Source organism: Eulemur rufifrons, chromosome 6 (assembly GCF_041146395.1).
Source record: "Eulemur rufifrons isolate Redbay chromosome 6, OSU_ERuf_1, whole genome shotgun sequence".
Taxonomy (NCBI): Eukaryota; Metazoa; Chordata; class Mammalia; order Primates; family Lemuridae; genus Eulemur; species Eulemur rufifrons.
The window spans coordinates 74,357,382-74,382,233 of record NC_090988.1 but is presented as its reverse complement, the minus strand read 5'-3'; the positions used below and the strand labels follow the sequence as shown (position 1 = coordinate 74,382,233).

The following is a 24,852-nucleotide window of genomic DNA, read 5'->3' as shown; positions in this document are numbered from 1 at the left end:
CAACCAATGTTTTTATTAGTAGTACTTTCCAACTCCAATAAAACCCCACTTTTTTAATGACTTGTCATCAAGACAATTCAAAGCTTCACCGGCATACTTCATAACTAAATTTGTGTCACTTAGTAGCAAGGTTGACAGAATTCAAACTCTGTTGTAAATCTCTGAGTCCAATTTGTTTATTCATCACTTTTTCTGCTCCTTTTATCCATTGAAATCCTATTCATTCTTCAAGACCCAGCTAGAATTCTACTCCCTCTAGAAAGGCTCCTGTCCCTAATGAACCTGTCCTATCTAGAGCTCCTGGGTCATCTATGGTCTGTACCTAACAACTTAGTAGTTAATTGTATAAGCAATTGTACAACCATTAAATCATTATTGTGTGTCTTTGTGTCAGATCCTATGCTAGGAGTTGCAGGTACAATGTTTTAGTCTAGAAAGATGTCCTAGAGTATCCTGCTTAGGATAGTTTCTTGACTTGAAAGAAGGATTTCCTAAATACAAATTTCATGAGGCAGCCCAAGTCTGGTACCTGCATTCCTGGGTCTGAAGATCAAGTTTGATTTTAGGCCCACCACTTACTAGTTCTTTGATCTTGGGTAAATTACTTAAATTCTCTGTGTCCAGACCAATGTTGAGGGAAATCCTTTCCCCCATCCTGTATTTCCACAAGTGTACTTTCTTATTTATTTATTTTTTTTTTGAGACAGAGTCTCACTCTGTTGCCCGGATTAGAGTGCCGTGGTGTCAGCCTAGCTCATAGCAATCTTAGACTCCTGGGCTCAAGCAATCCTACTGCCTCAGCCTCCCAAGTAGTTGGGACTGAAGGCATGTGCCACCATGCCCGGCTAATTTTTTCTATATGTTTTTAGTTGTCCAGCTAATTTCTTTCTATTTTTAGTAGAGACGGGGTCTCACTCTTGCTCAGGCTGGTCTCGAACTCCTGACCTCGAGCGATCCTCCTGCCTCGGCCTCCCAAAGTGCGAAGATTATAGGCGTGAGCCACCGCGCCCGGCCCACAAGTGTACTTTCTGAAAAGGAACACTATCAAAGGAATATTCTAAACCCTTGTCCCCATTCCTTGCTCCTTTCTGTGAAAAGACAAGAGATCTGGCATCTTCTGGACTGTATAGCATGTGAACCAAAGCAGTGGACCACTGCAGTGAAATTGAGGCTGACCCTGTATTTTGATTCCCATTGGCAATTTGTTTCTATTCTATTTTCAATTCAAAATCCCAAGGGGAGGAGGAATATGATTACCAGAAATATGTAATGGTAGGAAGTTGAATAAATGGTTAATTTTTTCAAAGTTGCGTGAGATATGGTCCTTATCCCAAAGAACTAAGTTTGCTTTTTTTTCTCTCACATATTTTAATATTAACTCTACAATTAGATTGTAAACCCTTTTGAAAGAAAAAATATGTCTCCTACATTGTCTTAGTCCCCATAGCACACAGCTGACTGCTAGGCACATAGTAGGTGGCCCTGTAGGTACTTGCTAAGTGATTCAACATGTCTTTCCCACATGGAAAAGAAGTATTTCAGCATTGTTGTTATCAGCAAGGAAAGCATTATGAATGGAAAATCAGTTCTAGCTAAGTATCGATAAATGAGTTATGGGTTTCCAATGTATGTGCTGCAGAAGCTCACCAACATTGAACTCTTCATGGGTTTTTTGCTTTTATGGGTTGTACATGCCAAGAGGATAGCAAATCAGATATTATAATCCTTTGCTCTACATTGAACAATACCTGGGCCAGAAGCCTCCTCTCCTCTTTATTCCCTGTTAGGGTAATGCCATATGTCAGTTATAGCACGCACTATATTGTTGGTTTAAGTGTCTAGCCCGTGCCCCATACCCTCTCTAACAGTGATGTCCCCAAAGACACAGATTCTGTCTCATTCATTTTGGTGTCTCCATTGCCTGTGCTCAGAGAATGTCTGTTAAATGAACAAATTGTTAAAAAGTAAATTTTAGAAAGAGGCTAAATCACAGTCATCCTAAGCTACAAGTCTAATGACTTGAAATCTGAAAGAAAGGCTTTCACAGATAACCTAGACACAGAAATTTGGGTGACCTTTGTAGCTCTGAAAGGAGAAGAGGCAAAAATGAAGCTTAAATAACATTTGTGGGGGTGTTTTTTTTTTCATAGAATAAACATAGTCTACAGTTGAGTTCTCTTCACATGAGGGAATGACAGAAACACAGCTGGTTCTGACCTTCAGCTTCAACTGACCAACTAGAACTCTGCTGATGAAAGAGGAACTCCTATCTCTGCCCCGACATACACTTTGGAGGTAGCCACTCATTGTCCCTGTGTTCACATAAACATTTTCTTAAGAATTGTTTTTGATCTTGTGAACCTCTAACTAAATAATTAGCCATGTAAAATCGACCATTTGGGGTAATACTGAAACACCTCTCTTGAGGGCTGTTGATAGATGGGAGTGTGCCCTCCTCCGTGGGTCTCTGCTTTTCATGTCATACTTGAAAATTAGTGATGATTTAAACTTGGGATAATCACTCAACAAATCCATTAAGAATTACCAAACTAATATTCCCACTTTACTCAAAGCAACCTTAAAAATGATTTTCCCAAAGCAAAGTACAACTAAACTTGGAAGGTTATTAATTAACCTTTTTGCTGAATGAATAAATGAATAATTAACTAAAATGTAACAGATTTTTAATTCTTAATCAGAGGCAGTTTAAGCTTTTTGTGCAAGAGGAGGCCCTGACTTGAAATAACATAGGATAGTAAACCTCCTAGGGAAATTTCTGCTGTGAAACATGAAGATGGAGCTGAGAGGACATTATATTTGGCCCAAAGTGGCCTCAGAGCTTCTCAACCTGGGGCCCTCATTTCAGTAAGAGGTGGTCACTGAGTGTACACCATTAGACTATTTAGACCCCACTGGAACCAGGCACCCTGCACAGAGCCCTTGCCTAATCAAAACAGGAGTACTTTACTTGCTTTTTCTGAGTTCCAAATAACTGCTTTCCTAACCCAGTGTCTGGATAGCAGCACCAAGTTGCAGCACCTTCTCTGAACTTGCTCATGTGGTTATTTCTATCCTTTTGGAATGTTTCACTTCAGGAAGGTAAGGAAAGCAGCCCTCGAATTTTTTGATGAGTTTAACATTGTGGTTCAGCCTTGACCATCCGTTTAATGGGAGATCTGTTTTCCAGATGACTGTACATATGGAGATGACAAGTTTGTTGAGTTTTATTTTTTGCCGTTTCACGGAGTGGTTTTTCATTCAGTCTCTAAATGTGGGGCAAAAGATCCTCTAGGGAGCATTTTCAGAAGTGTTTGAAGTTTGCATTTGATTTTAGAGGTAAGGTGGAGGCCTACCTGTGTGTGACAGGTACATATCTCCAACAGCTATACTGATCACCAGGAATAAGGGCCATCCTTTTGGGTTATTCATTCAACATTGATCTCGCATTCATGTTCAAGTCTGTATCCTTATAGTTTGCTCCCAGCTATGTCTCCCTGATTTCCCTAGTAGTCTTTACAGAATTTGCAGTATGTTCAGTTGCAGATGACCACATATTAACCTCATCTTCCACTTGGCGTCAGCCTGCTCTTGTTTTTGGTTTATATTTAGATTTTATCTTTTGGAAGTTTCCTCTTCTCTCCACTATCTCAGTATATCAGGTACTGGGTCCCATTCCCCTCCTGTATTTGCCCATGGCCACCCTTCAGGCTTGTGTTGTGTTTTATAAAAGTTGTCTGTAGAATTGCCCTTTACAGTTTACAAAGTCCTTTTCCATCTATTGACAATCCCTGGTGTGACGCTGAGCATCAGGCAGGGTGGGTATACTTACCCGCATTGTATCACAGAAGTGAGGCAGCATGTTCACCCATGAATATGTCTAATTTGTTGGCAAAAAGTGGTCAAATATCAGCCATTTCATAGGGTCAACTTAATAGAAGGTTAGGCAGGAGCAAAACTCAGGTCTGCAGCCCACAGACCCAGGGCCTGTCCTCCATACCCACTTGTCCCACCTCGAACTAGTTTTTTCCAGGGAAGTGTCCCCCAAACTGAGATGGCACCCACCAGACTTCTTAGTTGTCATCACCACCAGGACACACATGAGCAAAGGAAACCTCTGGAATATCTGTGGCATCAGAGCATTGTGGGAGATGGTTTGATGTCAAAAGTGAAGCCACTAGGCTAAACATTTTTACTTAAATTGGTTATTTTTTATTTAAGTTTTTGACAGTTAATTTGTAGTATTCAAAAATCAAAATAGTATTAAAAAGAAGCTGAGGAGTCTTGCTCTACTTGTGCCTCACTCACCTGTTTCCCCCAACACACACCATCAATGGATGATCATTTGTATTACTTCCTGGTGAATCCTTTATAGTATGTTTTATGTAAATACAGGTAAATGTGAATATGTGTTATTATTTTCCCCCATTTTTTAGATTAGATTTTTTTTTAGAGGAGTCTTGGTCTGTTGCCTGGGCTAGAGTGCCATGGCATCAGCCTACCTCACAGTAACCTCAAACTCCTGGGCTCAAGCAATCCTTCTGCCTCAGCCTCCCATGCAGCTGGGACTATAGGCATGTGCCACCATGCCTGGATAATTTTTTCTATTTTTAGTAGAGACAGGGTCTTACTCTTGCTCAGGCTGCTCTGGAACTCCTGAGCTCAGGCGATCCTCCCACCTCAGCCTACCAGAATGCTAGGATTACAGGCATAAGCCACAGTGCCTGGCAATTTTCCCCCATTTTTTAAACAAAAGATAGCATGCCATATATACATTGTTTTGCACCTTGTTTTTATTGCTTACCAATATATTCCAGAGAGCTTTCCATTTTAGCATATGGGGAAACATTCTTCTTTACAGTTGCATGGATTGTAAGCATATGCTATAGTTTATCTACTTTTCTGTAGCTGGACAGTGGGCTATTTTTAGTATTTTTGATATTGTATACCTTGTTGCAATTAATAGCCTTGTATATACATCATTTTGTACATGTGTACATTTATTCCCAGAAGTGGAATTGCTGGGTCAGCAGGAAAATTCATTTATATTTTGATAGGTATTGCCTAATTGTCCTGCAAAGAAATTGGACTGTTTTTACATCCACCATTACTGGATGAGAATACCTATTTCTCCATAGCTTCGCCAAACAGAGTGTGTGAGATGAGATGAGAAATGGGAGGCAAACTTCTAAATGAAGACTCAGTCTTTTACCTTGTCTCTAGTTTGCAGTGGGAATACTACGCAGTTCCAAGAGCTGGTGCGGGCATCAGTTCCAATGGAAATAATGCCTCACCACAGCCATGGGCTTGTGCCAGTTCTACTGACACACATGGAAGGGACCCACGTTGCCACTTGCAGAATTTCCTGTCATGGAAAGTTGAGGATGCATTCATTATTCACCTAACTAGCAGTGCTGTATCTAAAGAGCACAACAGTGTTTTGTTGGAACAGAAAGGGAATTTTCAGTGCCCTTTTCTCAACTGTTAACGTTTTTCCAGGAGCTGAGTTCAAGAGATGTATCTTAAATCACAGAGGAAGTCTTGCTAAGCTTGGAACTTTCATAACTAAGGGATACATTTTTGAGGAATGATTTTGTACTTCCCCCAAGATTTGTAATTAAGTAACAAGTACTTTATAAGATAAATTGAAACCGCCAAAATGTGGTATGAACATTGAACTATGATGTGATATTGTTGATTTCTTCCTTAAAGTTGCCAGGCAGTTTCCTGCATTAGACAAATAGGGAATCATATAAAAACACCATGATTTATGGCCTAGATAACATCTCCACATTTTACAAGGTATACATTCTAGGTCATCCTCATATAACTCTTTACCATTCTCTTTAGAAAGATTGATTCTCAGTCTTACCTTTCTCTGAGGACAGAAGAAATCCCCTTCAGGTCTACTGCATAGAAAAGTGTGATAAATGGAGCCAGACACAGTGATTATTCCATCCAAATGGACATTCTTTTTGTTTGTTTGTTTGTTTTTCATAGAATTGTTGATGGGACCATTTTTTAGGAGAAAGCCACTCCTTTTCCCCTTCACACAACAGTTGCACTTGGATAGTTGCATTGATGACTGTATCTGGTCTACACAAGAGATCTTTCTGGGGCATATGGATGGACAGCCAAAGGCTAGTTGACACACCTATGACAAATACACATTTTCTTTTGCAAATAATGCCAGTGAAGGCCTCCACAACAGGCATTTCCAGTTTTGTTCTCAGGCTCCTTGCAGTTGCTTCTCTAAAAGTCTGCTCTCTTCCAAGGGCTGATTAGGGCCAGGAGTAAGGTGTTGCCTTTTGTACCTTCTTCATCTAACCCACCACGCACGTTCAGGATGTCAGCCCAGGTATATGTTTTGCATCAACTCAGTGTGGCTATGGGGTCCAATTGCCTTTGTCATTTGTGCCCAGGGCCTCCAGGTACCACTTTGGTGGGAGAGAACCCATTCCATGCCCCTCATTCCTTTGGCTGTTTTGACTCTTTTACTCTTGTTGGCACAATCTGTGAGCGTCTGATGCTCTAGCCATGCTGGACCATCTGTTCTGCTGTCTTTGTGGTCTTAACCAGTTGTCTGAATTACTCCTTGAGAATAAATTTGAGATTGTCTTGCTATACCTTTCTTTTCACTCGCACCTCAGGCCCTCAGCTATATCCCTGAAGAACAGGACACATGGATGGGTCACAAGCGGGGTGGCATAGGGTATCAGACCACAATATTTGGAGGGGTTTGAGTGCCAAAAAGAAAGATTTTAGGTCACAATTATTTTCTTAAAAAGCACATTGACATTTGGGCCTCGATAGAAAACTGTTACTCAAGTAGAGTTGACAGAGGAGTATTTGGTAGTTGTGGTTACTGGTCTGAAAAACATGAGGTTCTATTCCAACACCTGAAGAGATCGTCTCAGGGAAAAATGTTCTGACATCTCAAACATATTACCTTCATGTATAGTTGGTTGGTACCTTGTGGGAATAATTCAATATTTGGAAAAGGGTAGTAATGAAGAAACATTAAGGTTATATTAACCTCTGTGAAATGAGTATGTAAAGAAACTGCTTATCAGAAATGACCATATGGTACTTTGCTTAAATAAATAAGGAACTGGTGCAGAGGGTCTGCAGGATATCTCTGCCAAGTAGACCTCTTTCAAAATAGAAGACACCCCATCCATACCTGACCCAATATGGAGAGAGGCACTGCAAGCCAGCCTGGCTTCCTCTTCCATCTCTACCACATACCTCGTATATGGTTTTTAGCAATTTACTGAATCTCTGTAAGTCTCAGTTTCCTCAGCTGTAAACTATGGATAATCAAATTATCTACTTCATAGTTAATAAATGTTAACTATTTTTTTTTTTTTTTGAGCTTGCTCTGTCTCCCGGGCTAGCGTACAGTAGGGTCATCATAGCTCACTGCAACCTCAAACTCCCAGGCTCAAGCGATCCTCCTGCCTCAGCCTCCTGAGTAGCTGGGACCTATAATATTTCTATTATATTTTTCTATTATAAACGCCCAGCTAATTTTTCTATTTTTTGTAGAGATGGGGTCTTGCTCTTGCTCATGCTGATCTCGAACTCCTGGTCTCAAGCAATCTTCTTACCTTGACTTTCCAGAGGATTATAGGCATGAGCCACCACATCTGACCAGCTATTAGGTTGGTGCAAAAGTAATTGCGGTTTTGGACCATGACTTCTAAATCATTATAACTAGGCTCAAAAAATCTTTGTCAATCAAAATAGGAACCATTACAATCAACACATTTTCGCCAATGAGAAATAAGTTTGTTTATTCTTATAGCATAAAAATTGGGGATTCCACAAACTCTCAGAAAGCATTTTCTGCATCCTGCTGGTTGTAGAAGCGTTTTCCCTGCAAAAAGTTGTCAAGATGCTTGAAGAAGTGGTAGTTGGTTGGCGAGAGATGAATATGATGGAGGAGGATAAACTTCGTAGCCCAGTTTGTTCAACTTTTGAATCACTGGTTGTGCAACATGCAGTCAGGTGTTGTCACGGAGAAGATTTGGGCCCTTTCTGCTGACCAATGCTGGCTGCAGGCATTGCAGTTTCCAGCGCATCTCATCGATTTGCTGAGCATACTTCACAGACGTAATGGTTTCACTGGGATTCAGAAAGCTGTAGTGGATCAGACTGGCAGCAGACCACCAAACAGTGACTATGACCTTTTTTTTTGGTGCAAGTTTGGCTTTGGGAAGTGCTTTGGAGCTGCTTCTTGATCCAGCCACTGAGCTGGTCATTGTTGGCTATTGTATAAAATCCACTTTTTATTGCACATCACAATCCGATCGAGAAATAGTTTGTTGTTGCATACAAGAAGAGAAGATGACACTCCAAATCACAATTTTTTTGATTTTCAGTCAGCTCATGAGACACCCACTTACCGAGGTTTTCACCTTTCCAATTTGCTTCAAATGCCGAACAACCACAGAATGGTCAACATTGAGTTCTTTGGCAGCTTCTCATGTAGTTGTAAGAGGATCAGCTTCGATAATTGCTCCCAATGGGTCATTGTCAACTTACGATGGCCGGCCACTGCATTCCTCATCTTCAAGGCTCTCGTCTCCTTTGCAAAACTTCTTTGAACCGCCACTGCACTATATGTTCATTAGCAGTTCCTGGGCCAAATGCACTGTTTATGTTGCAAGTTGTCTCTGCTGTTGTATGACCCATTTTTAACTCGAATACGAAAATCTCTTGAATTTGCTTTTTGTCTAACATCATTTCCATAGTCTAAAATAAATATAAAATAAACAGCAAATAAGTCATTAGCAAAACAACATAAAGTGAGAAATGCACGTTAAAATGGTGTATAACATGACCACATTTATTTAAGAAAGTATTCCAGTATCAAAAAGCAAATTTCAGCAATGCTAAAACCGCAATTACTTTTGCACCAACATGATATTATTTGTTAAATCATGTTTAATTCAAAGAGAAGCTTGATATTATTTATCATTTATACAGCTGCCCAGAGCATCTTCCAAAGATCTCATCCATCTACCACCACCAACAACAAATACAGTACTGTATTTATTTATAGATACTGTGTAAAAATGCAGTCCCCGTCCCGTGCTTAGATTAAATATATTGGTATTTGAGTTTGCACGTCATCTGTAGGAATCCATGTTTAGTGAAAACGGGTGAAGACAAACAGATGTTCTCCCAGTCCTGTTATTCATGGAACCACAGAAGTGAATGTTTCCGTATAGGTATATTCTGATGGCTTAAATGATGTGGACATTTTCTGGCCAGCCTTATGGATCTTTTGTCATCTGAGATGTTAATATTTTCCCTTTTATAGTACCTCTGGAGCACAGCCCCCTTCTTGAATAGGGCCGGGAAACTGCCTTACTTGTGCTGTTCGGATGAACAGTGACACTTAGAAGAGGTGGGAGCTGGGCTAGAGCAGTGGGCAGGAGAACATATTCAATTATTTTTCCTCCTCCATTAAGCTATAAACAATGAGCACTTTCCTGTGCCTTACAGTAAGTAATTAAAAGATATTATAGAGTTGGATGTAAAAATAACCTGAAGGACAAGTGGACGTGTGGAGCCACCAGTTTTCTCCATGTGCGCACAAGGTTAATCTTCATTGCTGCTCAGAGCATTGAGTTTCTGCAGAAAGGGTTGCGTGTCCTCACATGTTTTGGCATCTGCCCACACGCTTCTGTGTGGTATGACAGTGCGTCCCAGGAGGAGGGCTGTGGTGTGTGCCTCTGCGCTTCAGTGGAATTTAACAAACTGATCCCCGAAAATGGTCTCATAAAGGTGAGCAACACAGAGCTAATAGCCTTCTCTTGCTAATTTTATCTTTTCCCCAGGATTTCTTGATAGTAGTTCAAAAAGGAACGTTATTCTTTTGTCTCTAGAGGCAACTTAACTTTCCAGTTTCTTCCCCCACCTGTTTTCTCCTCTCTTGCTTTTTAAAATTTAATGTTCTATGTACTTCAGAGGATAAGGTCTAATCTAGTGAGGTTCCTTTATCAGATGAGAATTATCCATCCCATGCTCGTTTTAGCCCTTGCTGGGTTAATGATGTTGAAGCCTGCCAGCTTGGTCCTAAGATGGGTTTAATTATGTACAGATATTCTTTCTACGATAGAAATTGCTCAGGTAACTAATTAACCACAAGAATACACTAGCTGTGGAAAAGTTTGGGAGTACCATCTGTGGAAAAACTGGGAAGGGTGTGCCTTTACCGCAGCTCTGGGGTCCATTAAGAGAGTGGTTGTGGGGTGACGGTGTCTAGTGGGGTGTTGGCTCTCAGCTGTCAGAATTACCGTGGCAACTCATGCCAGGAACTTGGGGTGTCTAGCAATACTCTAAAAGCGACCTGTTGATTAAAAGTTGCCAATTCTGAAGAAAGAGACAGAAATGAGACAGACTGGTCTTCACTTTCTTTCTCTTTCTCTCTCTCCCTTTTTTTTTTTTAAAAAATTGTGATTGTCCTGGCACATTCCCAATCCCCACATAATGGCAAACTTCTTTTCTTAAAGGCGGATTCCCTTTATCCTTGGGTCTGAGAGTTAGTGCATGTTCCTCCCCTTAGGGACAAAGAATGCAGTTGCGTCACCCTTGCATTTTTGGTTTATTTATGTTTTTGGTACAGAGCATGCTGATTCGTGGATGCAGGGACTTGGAAGACAGTGCCCTGCTTGGCTCTTACAACATCCCCTGTTAGTAGGTGTGCCTCGCATATAATAACTTGGAGGAGGCAGTCCCTTAGCTGTGTTGACATCTGTACTTTTCAATGTGGGGATGAAGGTGGAACCCAACCATACTTGAGATACCACCTAGGAAATTAGGGCTATATGTCATCTCAGCCCCACCCATTTGTAAATGATTTAACAACAGCACTAAGAGTCGTTTGCATTTCGACTGGTGAACTTGGTGACTTCCTGGTGTTTGGAAACTAGCAATCTTTATAGTCCTTTGTAAAAAGGCTAAAAAGTGGACCGGTCTCCAGTTGTGTTTACAAAACTGCCCCCATCAACTCCCTCACAATGTTCAACTCAAAAAATTTTACACTTTTCTCTGGAAATCTTTTCTTTTTCTTTTTTTCCTTTTTTTTTTTTTTTTTTTTTTTTTTTACCATTTGGGGTATTTCATTCTTGAAGCAAATGATCCCAAATATTGGACACCAACTGAAAGATTGGGTTACCTGCTGGGAACCTTAGGGGCTTTTGATGCTTGATACTTACACTAATAATAATGTATTTTAAGATTTTGTTGCTGCTGCTGCTGCTGCTGTTTTATCTTATGAGTTGTTTTGTTTTGTTTAAATTTCCTGGTACTTGGTAGGAGAGAGCTGGATCTGTTGGCTTCAGGACAAGTCTAGAAGTAAGAAATCTGCCATTGAGTGAGTGAGTCAGTTCTCCCTGCCTCTGTTTCTGTTTCGCCATTTCAGGACTGAAAGAACTCACAAGGGCCAGAAACATCCATCTGAAAATAATATTAGTGGGCCCTGAAATCTACTACCTGCTACAGCTGGTCACATCATTTGTAGTATGACTCTGAGTGAGTGAGTGAGTGATATTAGGCTGTGTTAAGTGATCAGGGAGGCCAGTTATGATTGCACTTACCCTGTAACATTTAGGTAAAAATTAAGTAGAAGTCTGAGTAGAAGTCCAGATTTAGGTCAACAGTACTCTATAAACATTTATAGGTATACACTTTATGACATAACCACAATAGTGGAAAAGCCAGTTGACATAAAGGGAATGCATATTTTACTTAATACCATTACAAAAGCAAAGATGAATTTCCCACATAAATGTCCCCATAAAACAAGTTGAACCAAAGGGAGAAGATGACAGGTAACCCCATGGCATGCTGAGAAAGTACCATAATACGTAAGTTGACTTTAACCCTTTCATTCCCTTTTCTTAAGCAGCTTCCTTTCTCTTTATCATTTAGTCTAGTGCTTCTAAACTTTAATAAGTATGTGAATCACCTTGAACCATATGTATCTTGTTGAAATGCAGGTTCTGAGTGAATGGGTGAGGTGGGTGGGCTGGGGGAGAGGAAGCTGAGATTTCTGCATTTCTTATAAGCTCCCAGGTTACAGTAAAGCTGCTGATCCATCTCACTCTTTGAGAAGTAAGATTTCACTTAATTTCAGCCTGTAGAAGTTTACTTCATACTTATGTTACCTAAAATTCTACTTTCAGGCCCCATAAATGTCTCCTTTTGTTAGAATATTTTTAGAAACAAATTTGAATTGTATTAATATATGTAATTTATAAATGTAGCACTCAACTATCTGAAGTTTGAGACTTTAGGTTGCATAAAATTAATTTCATACTTGAAATTTTTCTGTAACTTTCAAAGTCTTTATATATATTTAAGTACAATGAAAATGCCTACATGTGTTACAATGACATTTGTTTTTCTAGCTCTCTATTCACCATTTTCAGAGTCATGATTCCATTGCAGGGGATTTTTCCCCACATGATTTCACAGTAGTTGTAGAACACCTGTCATTAAATGTGATACTTGCTTGATAATTTTTCTAGGTTCTTCATTACAAAGTGGGTCACTGAGACTTCATGGAACCAATTGGCATTATCTTCTTAATTAATGTCACTGTCTACCATGTATGGGAATTTGGTACATAATACATTGTTCTTGATAACTCAGTAGTTGGATCATTGTTAAATCTAAATTTTACCTTAGTGAATTGTAACATATCCCACCTGAAATTCTAAAGAAACTAGAATCCTAATTAAAGAGGTTAAACTTTTTAATTGAATGTTAACTACCTGTAAACTGCCATTTGGGTCCTGTAAACTAAAAAATAGTAGTTTTAAAGTATTTTCAGATAAGCTCATTTGATATGCAAGTGGCTTGAGTATGCTTGATGCTAAGATTTCTGTATTATACATTAGAGGTGTGTGCAATTTGGGCAGTGTTGCTCTGTGACAAGGAGGCAAAGGAGGAGGGCAAGGCCTGGATGGGACTGGCTTTCTCGTGGCTCTAGTTTTCAGGGAGACTTCGTCAGTTACAGCAGAATAGTCCGTTTCCTAGGGCAACCTTGGTAGAAGCACTTAGAGCCCTTTGGATGGTGGCAGCTATGCCTGAGGTCAGGATGCCAGATAGGATGTTCTCTGCCTGGATCTGGTCCTTGTGCTGGGCATTATTTATCCCTTATTTGAAATTCATGACATCATTTCAGCTCACTTTAGACTTACTGCTTTTACTTTAATTGCACCTTCCTAAATACTGACAAATATTACCAGCACAAAGAGTTATTCAGTGTGTCGGGGGAACCTAGTTTGTGCAAGGTACTATAGAAATTGCTCTAGGTGGTAATTCAAGGAAGAATACCCAATCCCTATCCTTAAGGAGCGTGTGGTCTAGTTTTACTCTTGAAGAGGTGTATACCGACTGCCAGTAGAAAAGACTTATTTTTTCAGGGATAGGTTGGGGAATAGTGGGAGGTAACAGAGAACCAGAGCTATGTGCTTTCTATCAAAGATGCATATACAAATTTATCTATCAGATTAATGATTCAGGAGAATATACAGTTTTTCCTCATGGTATAATAGTTATAGGTGTGCATCACTCTGGGTATGAACTAAGAATCAGCAATCTCTCTGGCACTCTTAGTGAGTTTAAATAATGTCTGCAAGTTTTACTTAACACCGTGGGCATACCTGGGGATCAGAAGGTCCTCTGATATGAAGGATTATGTTTTCTTGGACGTGTATTTAGAGACTAGGACATAAACTACATTATGGTTAAACACTACATTTTAAAAGGCACTTCCTTCAAAGCTTTTTAATATCAGTAATATTAGATATATCAGGTATCATTTACTAAAATATTTATTAGTTTTAATTGAATGGCCATCCAGATAAGTAGGTGAGTATCTGTAATGATCATTACATTTTTTTTCCATTTTATTTATGGATTTCAACTACTAATTATTTTCTTTGAGGAATTTGTATGGGGGGTTTTGTGGTGGATGGTTTTTTATTTGTTCGTTTAGTCTTCTTGGCTAAGCAATATGTATATAATGGGGAAATAATGTAGAGAAATGGAACAAACTGGTCCCTGTAGTGTAAGGCCTAGTTTCCTTTGGAACCTGGAGTTCTGACCTTGTTCTATCAGGGGAACCACAGCGAGTGGATGAGTTGATTAAAAACTCTGGTCCTCTTTCCTCCTGGATGAAATGGGGATAATTATAGTTACCTGCACCTCTAGGGCCCTATGAGTCTTAATTACTTAATATTTGCAAAGTGTTCGGAGATCTTTCAATTAAAAGTGCTGAACAGTAGAATCAAAGTTCAGTGTAATTATAATTGGAATGAAAGTTTGTGGTCTCACCTTCACTCTACCTCTGTCCTATTCTTCCTGCCAACTCAGACATCACTGATGGTTACCACTCAACTCTGCACACTTCTAACTGCTTTTCTTTTTGCAACCCATGTCAGCCTATAAATTCATTAATTGTTTAATAGATTAATTGATTAATTAATTAAAAAGATATATCCAGGCCTTTAACCCCACACTTAGGTAACTAATATTGTTTTTAAAGCTCAATAGTCACTAAGAATAAACTCGGTCAATTAATTTCTTCCGGTCTATCCCTCTTTCAAATCCTCTGGTAAATTGATCTGCTTGCAACATTTCCCTGCTCCGCAACTCTCACTGGTTCTTCAGTACCCATATATGCTGACATCCACAGTCTTTAGCATTATCTTCAGAGCTTTCCAAAATCTGGCAATCACTCAATCTTATTTCTCACTACTATTCTAAAACTCTTCTCTCTGGACATGCACTCCATGCTTCCCACTTCCTTGCCATTAATCAAGCTGCCATTCGCCCACAGGTATCTTTTCTGGGTACATTCAAACCCTTTGCAATCTTTTTCACAACACATGCCTTCATTGTCTAGCTGGAAGTAACTTCTTTCTCCTTACAGAATTTTATTCATACATTTCCTGGATTGTTTCTACCTTGATATTCTAATTACATAAATGTCTTACCTCTCTCCTAGACTATAAGACTGGAAAGTAGACATCAGTTCTTACGGATGAATAAACAAAAGGGAGGCTTATAGATAGGATGTAGTGGACTGGATGCAAATTAAAGATTTTATTGATTTGTAAGATTTCATTAAGGTGATCCCTTAATTGGGTTTGCATAATATATGTTAGAAATTAAATATTAATTGATAATTTCTTCAACATTACCATTATTGTTGTTGCTTATAGGACTGTCTAAAATGAGCAGTCATATCTTTAAACTGTATTTTCTTTCATTACAAAACACAAAGGGGCTGGGAACAACAAAATTTTGCATTTTTTTCCCTGTATGCCCAGATTACCCGTACTGTTATTTGTTTCCTCTTCTCAGCTTTCGCCATGAAAACTTAGTTCTAACAAGCCAAAATTTTTGCAAAGCTTTCTCTTAGAAGAAGACGGTATTGTCTGAAATTCCATCCACTGAAGTAATCAAGCCTTCAAGCTGAAGGGTCTTAGAGGTCATGATTAATCCAGTCCTATGAAGTAGTATCTTAATTGGTGCTGCCTTTAGAAAGCTGGGCTCCAGGATACACATCACTGTAGGATGCTGTGTCCACATTTTATAAGCACCCTCATTGCCATGGCTTCTGTCCTTTCTGCAGTTAATGTTCTAAAAATGGCAGCATGTCCTGATGGTAAAAGCTTGGATCAGGAGACAGGTGACCTACTTGCTTTATGACATTTGACAGTTTATTTAACCTCTCTGAAGTGTAATTGCTTCATCTGTGTAATAGGGATAATAATACCCATCCTGTGTCCTTATAAAAATCAAATTAAATGATGCTTGTGAATGTTCTATAGTCTCTTAGACAAATGTAAGGAGAGCATTTGAATGTCATGGACATTCTTCTGATAGAATGTTTAAGACTTGTGAGTCATGCTTAAAGCTAAATTTCATATCAACTTCTTTGATTTTTTTTTTTCAGTCCTATGTACTCTATTGAATTTTCTGAGAGTGGAGCTAAGAAAACCTTCCTAGCATTTTATAGATGTGGTTGAGTTGATTGCTTTAAGCCTTGGAGCGGAATTAGACAGCACCAATGAATTTATGCAGTATAAATAGATATATAGACTAATGATCTACTTAGCAATATTGCACAACCTCTTTATCTTTTGTGTAATAAAGACTAATCTGAAGGGTGAAAATGAAGAATTATCATGGAAGCTTTTATTTCATCTTTTATGATTTTCTAATGCAATATATAAAATTACTCATTGATGAGCTTGGTAGAACAAGACAATGGAAGTTAAAAGGCTGAAAACTCCAAATTTTAGTATTATTATTATCATAATTACTACTACGGACCACTTTCCAGTATCCTATTGATCTGTTAGAAGTGGAGCTGCACAGGAAGGAGTAGGACAGTTAGTATGTTGAAGTGTAATTTGCTTTTTAATTATTCAAGTAAAGTTTTACCCTATTAGAGGCACTCAAGAAATTGCTCATGGCTGATAATTGCTATCTGTCACATTCCTTCCGGCTTATATTATAATTTGGGGTCAGGCCGGGGGCGGTGGCTCACGCCTGTAATCCTAGCACTCTGGGAGGCCGAGGCTGGTGGATCGCTCCAGGTCAGGAGTTCGAGACCAGCCTGAGCAAGAGCGAGATTCCCGTCTCTACTAAACATAGAAAGAAATTATCTGGCCAACTAAAATATATATAGAAAAAAATTAGCCAGGCATGGTGGCGCATGCCTGTAGTCCCAGCTACCTGGGAGGCTGAGGCAGTAGGATCCCTTAAGCTCAGGAGTTTGAGGTTGCTGTGAGCTAGGCTGAGGCCACGGCACTCACTCTAGCCCAGACAACAAAGCAAGACTCTGTCTCAAAAAAAAAAAAAAAAAAATTGGGGGTCAATATAGCCTATACTTAGGAATTTCAGTGAGTTCACTGATGCTTTCCAAATGAAAAGGCTCCCCCTAAAAATTATGTCAGAACAGTCTTTTCTGTAAGTTTAATAAACCCATTAGTAAGTTTCTACTGAGTACTACTATTACATTTTCCTGTGTTAAGCGTTACAGGTGATCAGACATGATCCATTTCCTCAAAGAGCTTATCCTCCAACTGAGGACTGACCATAATTAGTGAATACAGTTCACAATGAGTAGGGAATAAAGTACTAAATAAGATATAATGTGGAATGGTAGAGAAGGAAGGTAGTATGTGTTGGGGTAATTAGAGAAGGTGGCTTGATGCTTCAACTGGACTGAGGGATGAAAAAGATTTAGCCAGGAGAGAGACAGAGAGAAGACTTTGCCGGAAGAATGGGGCAAGTCACTTCCAGGCAATAATGTGTATATGGCTCTGGTCTGATCAGAGCAGAAATGATGAAGCATTGAGTAATAAGAGAAAGTGAAGCATTGAGTAATAAGAGAAAGTTAGGAACAAGGGTGAGGCCAGATTTTGGAGGGTGTTTAATACCAGGCAGAAGAGGTTAGATTTGATCTGATGGGAAAAAAAAAGCCATTGCAAGTTTTTGTGTGTGAGAATAATAAGATAGGAGTGGTTAGTCAGGAGGTAGTCATCAGAGTTGAATGGAGTAGAATGGGTGTCCAGTACAGTAAGGGGACATTGTAGTCACCAAATGAGATGGTGAGGGCTGAGCCAAGCTGGTGGCAATGGGATGGAGAAAAAGGGATGAATGAGGAGAAGTGTTTTAAAGGAAAAATTAGCAGGACATCTTTACTGACTGGATTTGAAGGCTATGCAAGAAATGTATTGTCAATCTTGATTCCAAGATTTCTACTCGATGCCTGGCTGGTTAGAAACAGAAAACGTAGGAGGTGCCATTGTTCTGACAAAAAGTATTGAGTTTGGTATTGGAACAACTTGATTTCAAGGCCTTATAAGTGAATAGGCAGTTAGAATTACAGCAGTATAGATGTGAGATTGGACTTTATCACCATTTAGTTAATTCCTAATTCTAGGCACATGTTCAGCTTTGAGGAATGCCCATGTTTGGACTTCAGAATGAAAGCCAAGTAATGTTTACTCAGATGTTAATTGTTTATCTGAAATGTTTGCTTGTGGATCTGATGAGAAAATGATATATAAAGCATTAATTACCTTTCTAATCAAAAAGTTATTAATAAAGAGATAAATTAGACCAGTGAAAGGCAGGACAAACTTCTCAAAGCCAAGTATAGAAAAAGGTATCATTAAAAGACTCATTACTATAGCAATGATATCAAAACAATTTTCCAACCCTGTAGTTTAAGATGCCTCATTACCTTGGCCATTTTAAGCAGTTAGTGTGGGCACTTAGTAACTAATTATTAAATTTAATATACTTCATTAATTCTAAGATGTACCTTTTTTCATATGTTAACATCTCTCAAGTTGGCTTGTGTATTATAGTTGATGTCATTTTGTTGTTTTTGTTGGCTATGCAGCAGTCACTACATAGTTGTCATTGTCTTAATTTATTTTGCTTATTTTTCTATTTTACACATGTATAAAAGTTATACATGATAAGAGGTGTCCAAATAAGTCTAAAAGAAGTCCTTTGGTAAGTACACAATAAAAGTTCTAAGTGATAAAGCAATACTTTGGCTGCATTTTTTTTCCTCTCTAAGTGGTACATACAATGTTGTGTTTTATAATGATGGTATCTTAGATTTGATGAAATATGCTGTTAAAAGATAGCTGATCACAGAAAATCTCTTTCAAACTGACATAGATGGCTAAAGGATTCTAAATTTGCATCCTTTCATCAACCTAAGTAGGAGGTGCCCCCTTGGATTGTTTTAATTTGGCCTGGGAATATTAGGAGAAAGATACATCCATTCAATGATGTATCATCTGCCAGGAATAGAATTCTCCTTGGAGGATCCATTTCTTTGATGATGCAAAATCCAAAACATTCACAAAGGTTTAGATATTAACAGAATGGACATCTGTATTTTATTCAAACCAAATTGTCCTTCCTAATCTCTGACCACTGAGCGATCCAGGCAGTTCCAAGCATGCTTGCTATTCATGCAAAATGAGAGGGAATCTAAAGGAAATTTGTTTGTGTTTAGGGATGATAATAAAGTCTCTTAGTGATAGAAAATGTCATCTCTTATAAAAGTGGAGATCAGAAACAATTGATTTTCAATACCAGAGTTTTTGACCATTTCTCTGCCTTCTGACCTATTGACTGGAGGTAGGTTGCCTTTGCATTCAGTGACACTTCATGGACAGAAACACAGTCCATTTTCCTACTTACTTGCACAGCATAACTATTGTGGCATGTAAGTAAATTTTTGTTTAAGTCCATGCCCCGGAACTGAGAAGCAGGGATAAAGTTAGTGTGTCAGGGCTGGGGATGCTACTTGTTACTACTAAGGGACATAGTGCTTCGGGTAAGTGATTCTGAACTTCTTCACCACCTGACGGTAACCTTGGGTTAGTCCATAGGTATGTTTTCATTTTGCTTGTTCATCCATTCTAATTGGCTTCCTAGAGCATGTCTGTAGATGTAGAGCCAAATTTAGAGGAGAATAACCCTCTGGCAAACAGGAAGAGATTAATTTTGTGGTATGCTGTTAAGGGACTTCCCAGGAAACTTCAAAAGCGCAGAAAGAAGCACTAACTGCCTATTCCAAAATGTGTAAAATACCACTGAGCATTTTAAAGGTGTGATAAACTCAGAGCTCACACACACACATACACAAACATACACAGGACCACATTTCCAATAAAAAAAGAAGTTGAGCTTTCTTAGCTAGGTCTGTGTATTAGTCAGAAAAAGCCAAGGGGGTGTGAGGGGTTTCAGAGAGCTGATGAAGCTAAACATGGAGTCTGCATATGGGAGGCATTTGAAAATTCATGACTTACATGCCTTTTTAATGCTGACTTTGTCAGTTTTCTCTTAAGCAGACACATTGTTTTCATGTATCCGCCCCAAGCACAGACACATCATTAAAATGAACATGTAGAAAATGATTTCTGTTTGGAAATAAGCAAACCATTTTCAGTTATGACCACCCAGGTATAGTAGAAAGAACAGTGGAGCTGGGAGGCCCCAGTTCTAATGCAAACTTTCTTCATGACACCAGGCAAGTCCTCTATGGCCTTTGGCATCCTTATCTGCAAAACAGGATGGCTCAATGAAATATCTTTCTTCTTTGCTATCACAGAGGATCTCTGTGGGAGGAGAAAAAAGTCAATGGAAAGGCTCCTTATAGCTCCCTGAGTGCTGGTTTTTTGTGCTATTCATGCCTGGACATCACATGGCTAGAAAGGCCCATCAGACCCCTCAGGCCACTCCGTTCCTGTCACACATTCCTGCAAAGGACCATGTTGCTCACTTGAAAAAAAATTACTATTACAGTTGTAGTTGTTGCTTAGTAACATTTCTGATTTTGTGTTTCTTATGACAGCATGAGCAGAGATCATTAAAAATTAAACTTACAAAGCTGCTAAAGTGGGAGGAAGGAGGAGAAATTGAAACCACAATTTTTTCACTTGCTTAGAAGCCATCTAATCTCAGGTTTAGATGCTAAATCTTGGGGGAAACACTGCATGTCTCTGGTTTATATTAAACCATGTATAGCACACTACTGACAATGATTTGTGTCTGGTGCAGCTGGAGTTTATCACCAAGACATAAAAAACCTTGACCCTGCAGAATGGGCTGGAATTACAATCAGATGGGGCACGCTGTATTCCTGTGAAAGAAAGTTCTAACCAGTTTTGTGTCTTGTTTCTGTTTTCTCCCGACAGTTCCACCAGGTGAGAAGAGTGATGACCATCCTTTTCCTTACTATGGTTATTTCATACTTCGGTTGCATGAAGGCTGCCCCCATGAAAGAAGCAAACGTCCGAGGACAAGGCGGCTTGGCCTACCCAGGTGTGCGGACCCATGGGACTCTGGAGAGCGTGAATGGGCCCAAGGCAGGTTCAAGAAGCCTGACGTCGTTGGCTGACACTTTTGAACACGTGATAGAAGAGCTGTTGGATGAGGACCAGAAAGTTCGGCCCAACGAAGAAAACAATAAGGACGCGGACTTGTACTCTTCCAGGGTGATGCTCAGTAGTCAAGTGCCTTTGGAGCCTCCTCTTCTCTTTCTGCTTGAGGAATACAAAAATTACCTGGATGCTGCAAACATGTCTATGAGGGTCCGGCGCCACTCCGACCCCGCCCGCCGTGGGGAGCTGAGCGTGTGTGACAGTATCAGCGAGTGGGTGACAGCGGCAGACAAAAAGACTGCAGTGGACATGTCGGGCGGGACCGTCACAGTCCTTGAAAAAGTCCCTGTTTCGAAAGGCCAACTGAAGCAGTACTTCTACGAGACCAAGTGCAATCCCATGGGTTACACAAAGGAAGGATGCAGGGGCATAGACAAGAGGCATTGGAACTCCCAGTGCCGAACTACCCAGTCGTACGTGCGGGCCCTCACCATGGATAGCAAAAAGAGAATTGGCTGGCGATTCATAAGGATAGACACTTCCTGTGTATGTACATTGACCATTAAAAGGGGAAGATAGTGGATTTATGTTGTATAGATTATATTGAGACAAAAATTATCTATTTGTATATATACATAACAGGGTAAATTATTCAGTTAAGAAAAAATAATTTTATGAACTGCATGTATAAATGAAGTTTATACAGTACAGTGGTTCTACAATCTATTTATTGGACATATCCATGACCAGAAGGGAAACAGTCATTTGCGCACAACTTTAAAAAAAAAGTCTGCATTACATTCCTCGATAATGTTGTGGTTTGTTGCCGTTGCCAAGAATTGAAAACATAAAAAGTTTAAAAAAAATAAGAATAAATTGCATGCTGCTTTAATTGTGAATTGATAATAAACTGTCCTCTTTCAGAAAACAGACAAAAAAAAAAAAACACAACAAAAATTTGAACCAAAACATTCCGTTTACATTTTAGACAGTAAGTATCTTCGTTCTTGTTAGTACTATATCTGTTTTACTGCTTTTAACTTCTGATAGCGTTGGAATTAAAACAATGTCAAGGTGCTGTTGTCATTGCTTTACTGGCTTTAGGGGATGGGGTTTGGGAGGGTATATTTTTGTTTGTTTTGTGTTTTTTTTTGTTTGTTTGTTTTGTTTTTTTAGTTCCCACAGGGAGTAGGGATGGGGAAAGAATTCCTTAAATTTATATTCTGGTTGATAAAAGATACATTTGTATGTTGTAAAGATGTTTGCAATTATCAATCAGAAGACTGGAAAGTGAATAAAAATTAAGGCAACTGAACAAAAAGCTCACACTCCACATCCATGATGCACCTCCCTGGCCCCTGGCTCACCCTTTGGGTGTTGGTCAGGGGAAGCTTCTTTTGTTGGAAAGACCTATGTTTGCTTAGAGCACATTCTTTCCCCCCTTCCCCCTCTGGTCCCCTCTTTGTTTTGTTTTTATCTTAAGGAAGAAAAATCAGTTGCGTGCTCCGAAATATTTTACCACTGCTATGAATACGTGAACAAATTGTATCACATCATGGCACTCATATAAGCATGGAGAACAGTGATTTATTTATTTATCTTTTTTAGGAGAGAAAAAGAACAGCAAAAAAACTAAAAATAAAGATTCTTTTTTATGAAGGGTAACATTTGAATAAATCATGGTAAGGCTTTAAAAAAAATTCATGGTAAGGCCTAAAAATGTCTTGCAAACAAAAGGTAGAGTTCTATATGAACCCAGAAATACCTAAGTCAGAGCAGGAATCCACATTGCCAGTGAAATGAGACCAAGCAGCTATATGGAGGCTATGTGGAGCTGATGTGTCATTTATCGGCAGTGCAGGAGGAATTTCTGAGTGGCCCTCCCAAGGTCTAGGCGGAGGTGAGGAATGGTACTTGAGACATTCCAAAAGGAAGGCCTCTGAAGGACCCTTCAGGTGGCCCTGGAATGACATGTGTCAAGTTGGTTTGACCTCGTGCTTTAAGTGCCTACATTATCTAACTGTGCTCAAGAGGTTCTCAGCTGGAGGACCACATTCAAGCCGACTTATGCCCTCCATCCCACCTCTAGATAATTTTGCATAAAGTTGGATTAGCCTGGAGTAGGTTTGGAGCCAAATGTGGCATTTGTGATCATGAGATTATGCAATGAGAAAAAAGATGTTTGCTACATGAACACTTATTGCTTTGAAATTAGACTTGAGGAAACCAGGGTTTTATCTTTTGCAAACTTTTGGTAAGGGGAAAGGGAATAGGGAAAAAACCCAAAACTCAGGCCGAATGATCAAGGGGACCAATAGAAAATCTTGTCCAGAGATAACACTTTGGGAAGGTGTCTGGATATCCAGGACACCAGGGCTTGAAGGTGCCTCGCTCAATGGAAGAGGCCAGGACAGAGCTGACAAAATGTTGCTCCCCAGTGAAGGCCACAGCAACCTCCTGCCCATCTTGTCTGTTCATGGAGAGGGTCCTGCCTCACCTCTGCCATTTTGGGAAAGGAGAAGTCACATTGGGAGCCTGGAATAGTGGTTCTGGGGGAAATGGGTAGGTACCCCAGTGAAAACTAACTAAGCCCATTCACCTACTCAGCCCATTTCAAGCCTGAAAATGTTAGTGGTCACCACCTGGAACAGTGTCCTTGAGTATCAGAAAGCCGCAAGCAATTGCTGCATCTTAGTAAGGTGAGGGATAAACAGAACAGGTTGTCCACCATGATCCAGGGAATGAAGATACCATCAGCAAATAATGTCTATTTGTTCAGTCTTTCATTTGGAGCTAGCCTGTCTTTTACAGTACCATCCGAATACCTGTCTTTAAAAGAAGGAAGACTTTATGTAGTATAGGTTTGTTTTGTGCTGTTTGAAAAAATATTATCTTTGTAATTATTTTCAACATGTAAGGAATGCTTGGAATATCTGCTATATATTAACCTTTTGCAGCTTCCTTTTGAGGGACAAAATTAAAAAACAAACAAAAAGTCCCTGTCACAATCTCAAAGGATTGCCAAGACCAGATCTGTTAAGTGGTTTTGTAGGAGACATTCAGCAATTGTGTGGTCAGTGGCTCTCTCTTACCCAATAAGATACATCACAGTCACATGCTTGGTGGTTTATGTTGACCTAAGATTTATTTTGTTAAAATCTCTCTCTGTTGCTGTTCGTTCTTGTTCTGTTCTGTTTTGTTTTTTAAAGTCTTGCTGTGGTCTCTTTGTGGCAGAAGTGTTTTCATGCATGGCAGCAGGCCTGTTGCTTATTTATGGTGATTCCCATTGAAAATGTAAGTAAATGTCTGTGGCCTTGTTCTCTCTATGGTAAAGATATTATTCACCATGTAAAACAAAAAAAAATATTTATTGTATTTTAGTATATTTATATAATTATGTTATTGAAAAAAATTGGCATTAAAACTTAACCGCATCAGAAGCCTATTGTAAATACAAGTTCTATTTAAGTGTACTAATTAACATATAATATATGTTTTAAATATAGAATTTTTAATGTTTTTAAATATATTTTCAAAGTACATAAAATCTGGGGGTTCTGGGTTTTTTTCTCTTCACTGTAAAACAAACATGAAAACATGTTTTATTATAAATACGTGTGTTCCTTGCTTTAACCTGACTAGTTTTAGCAACTGAACAGCCCTCCAGAGAGGATACTTATTTCAAAGCATGGGGAGGCCAATCCTGCAGTCTGTGAGCTTCTGAGAAGCTCTAGGATTGGGTCTGTCTTCCATGGTGGAAGATGAGAGTGTCATTTTCTAGGACACTTGAAAGTTTTCCCCTTTGAAGTGATATACTTTCATCAAATACCAAACCATGTATCCTAGCAACATCAGAATCCATGAATCAGGGCTGGCTGGCTATATTTGATTATAAATTACTGTTAAA

General features: G+C 39.3%; 1 protein-coding gene across 13 annotated transcripts in view; it reads left to right on the top strand.

Annotated features, from left to right (window-relative positions):
- Window positions 1-24,492, top strand: part of BDNF (brain derived neurotrophic factor) — a 57,814-nt gene extending 33,322 nt beyond the window's left edge. For 9 of the 13 annotated variants that reach the window (XM_069469736.1, XM_069469745.1, XM_069469741.1 and 6 more), the window contains exon 2: window positions 20,760-24,492. In XM_069469736.1, the coding sequence (XP_069325837.1) occupies window positions 20,760-21,524 (765 nt within the window). In that variant the 3' untranslated portion in view covers window positions 21,525-24,492. Of the gene's footprint in view, window positions 1-9,510; window positions 9,793-19,072; window positions 19,198-19,686; window positions 20,527-20,759 lie in introns of those variants that run through there. The other 4 variants (XM_069469738.1, XM_069469746.1, XM_069469739.1 and 1 more) reach the window with 4 other exon arrangements.
- The last annotated feature ends 360 nt before the right edge of the window (window positions 24,493-24,852 follow it).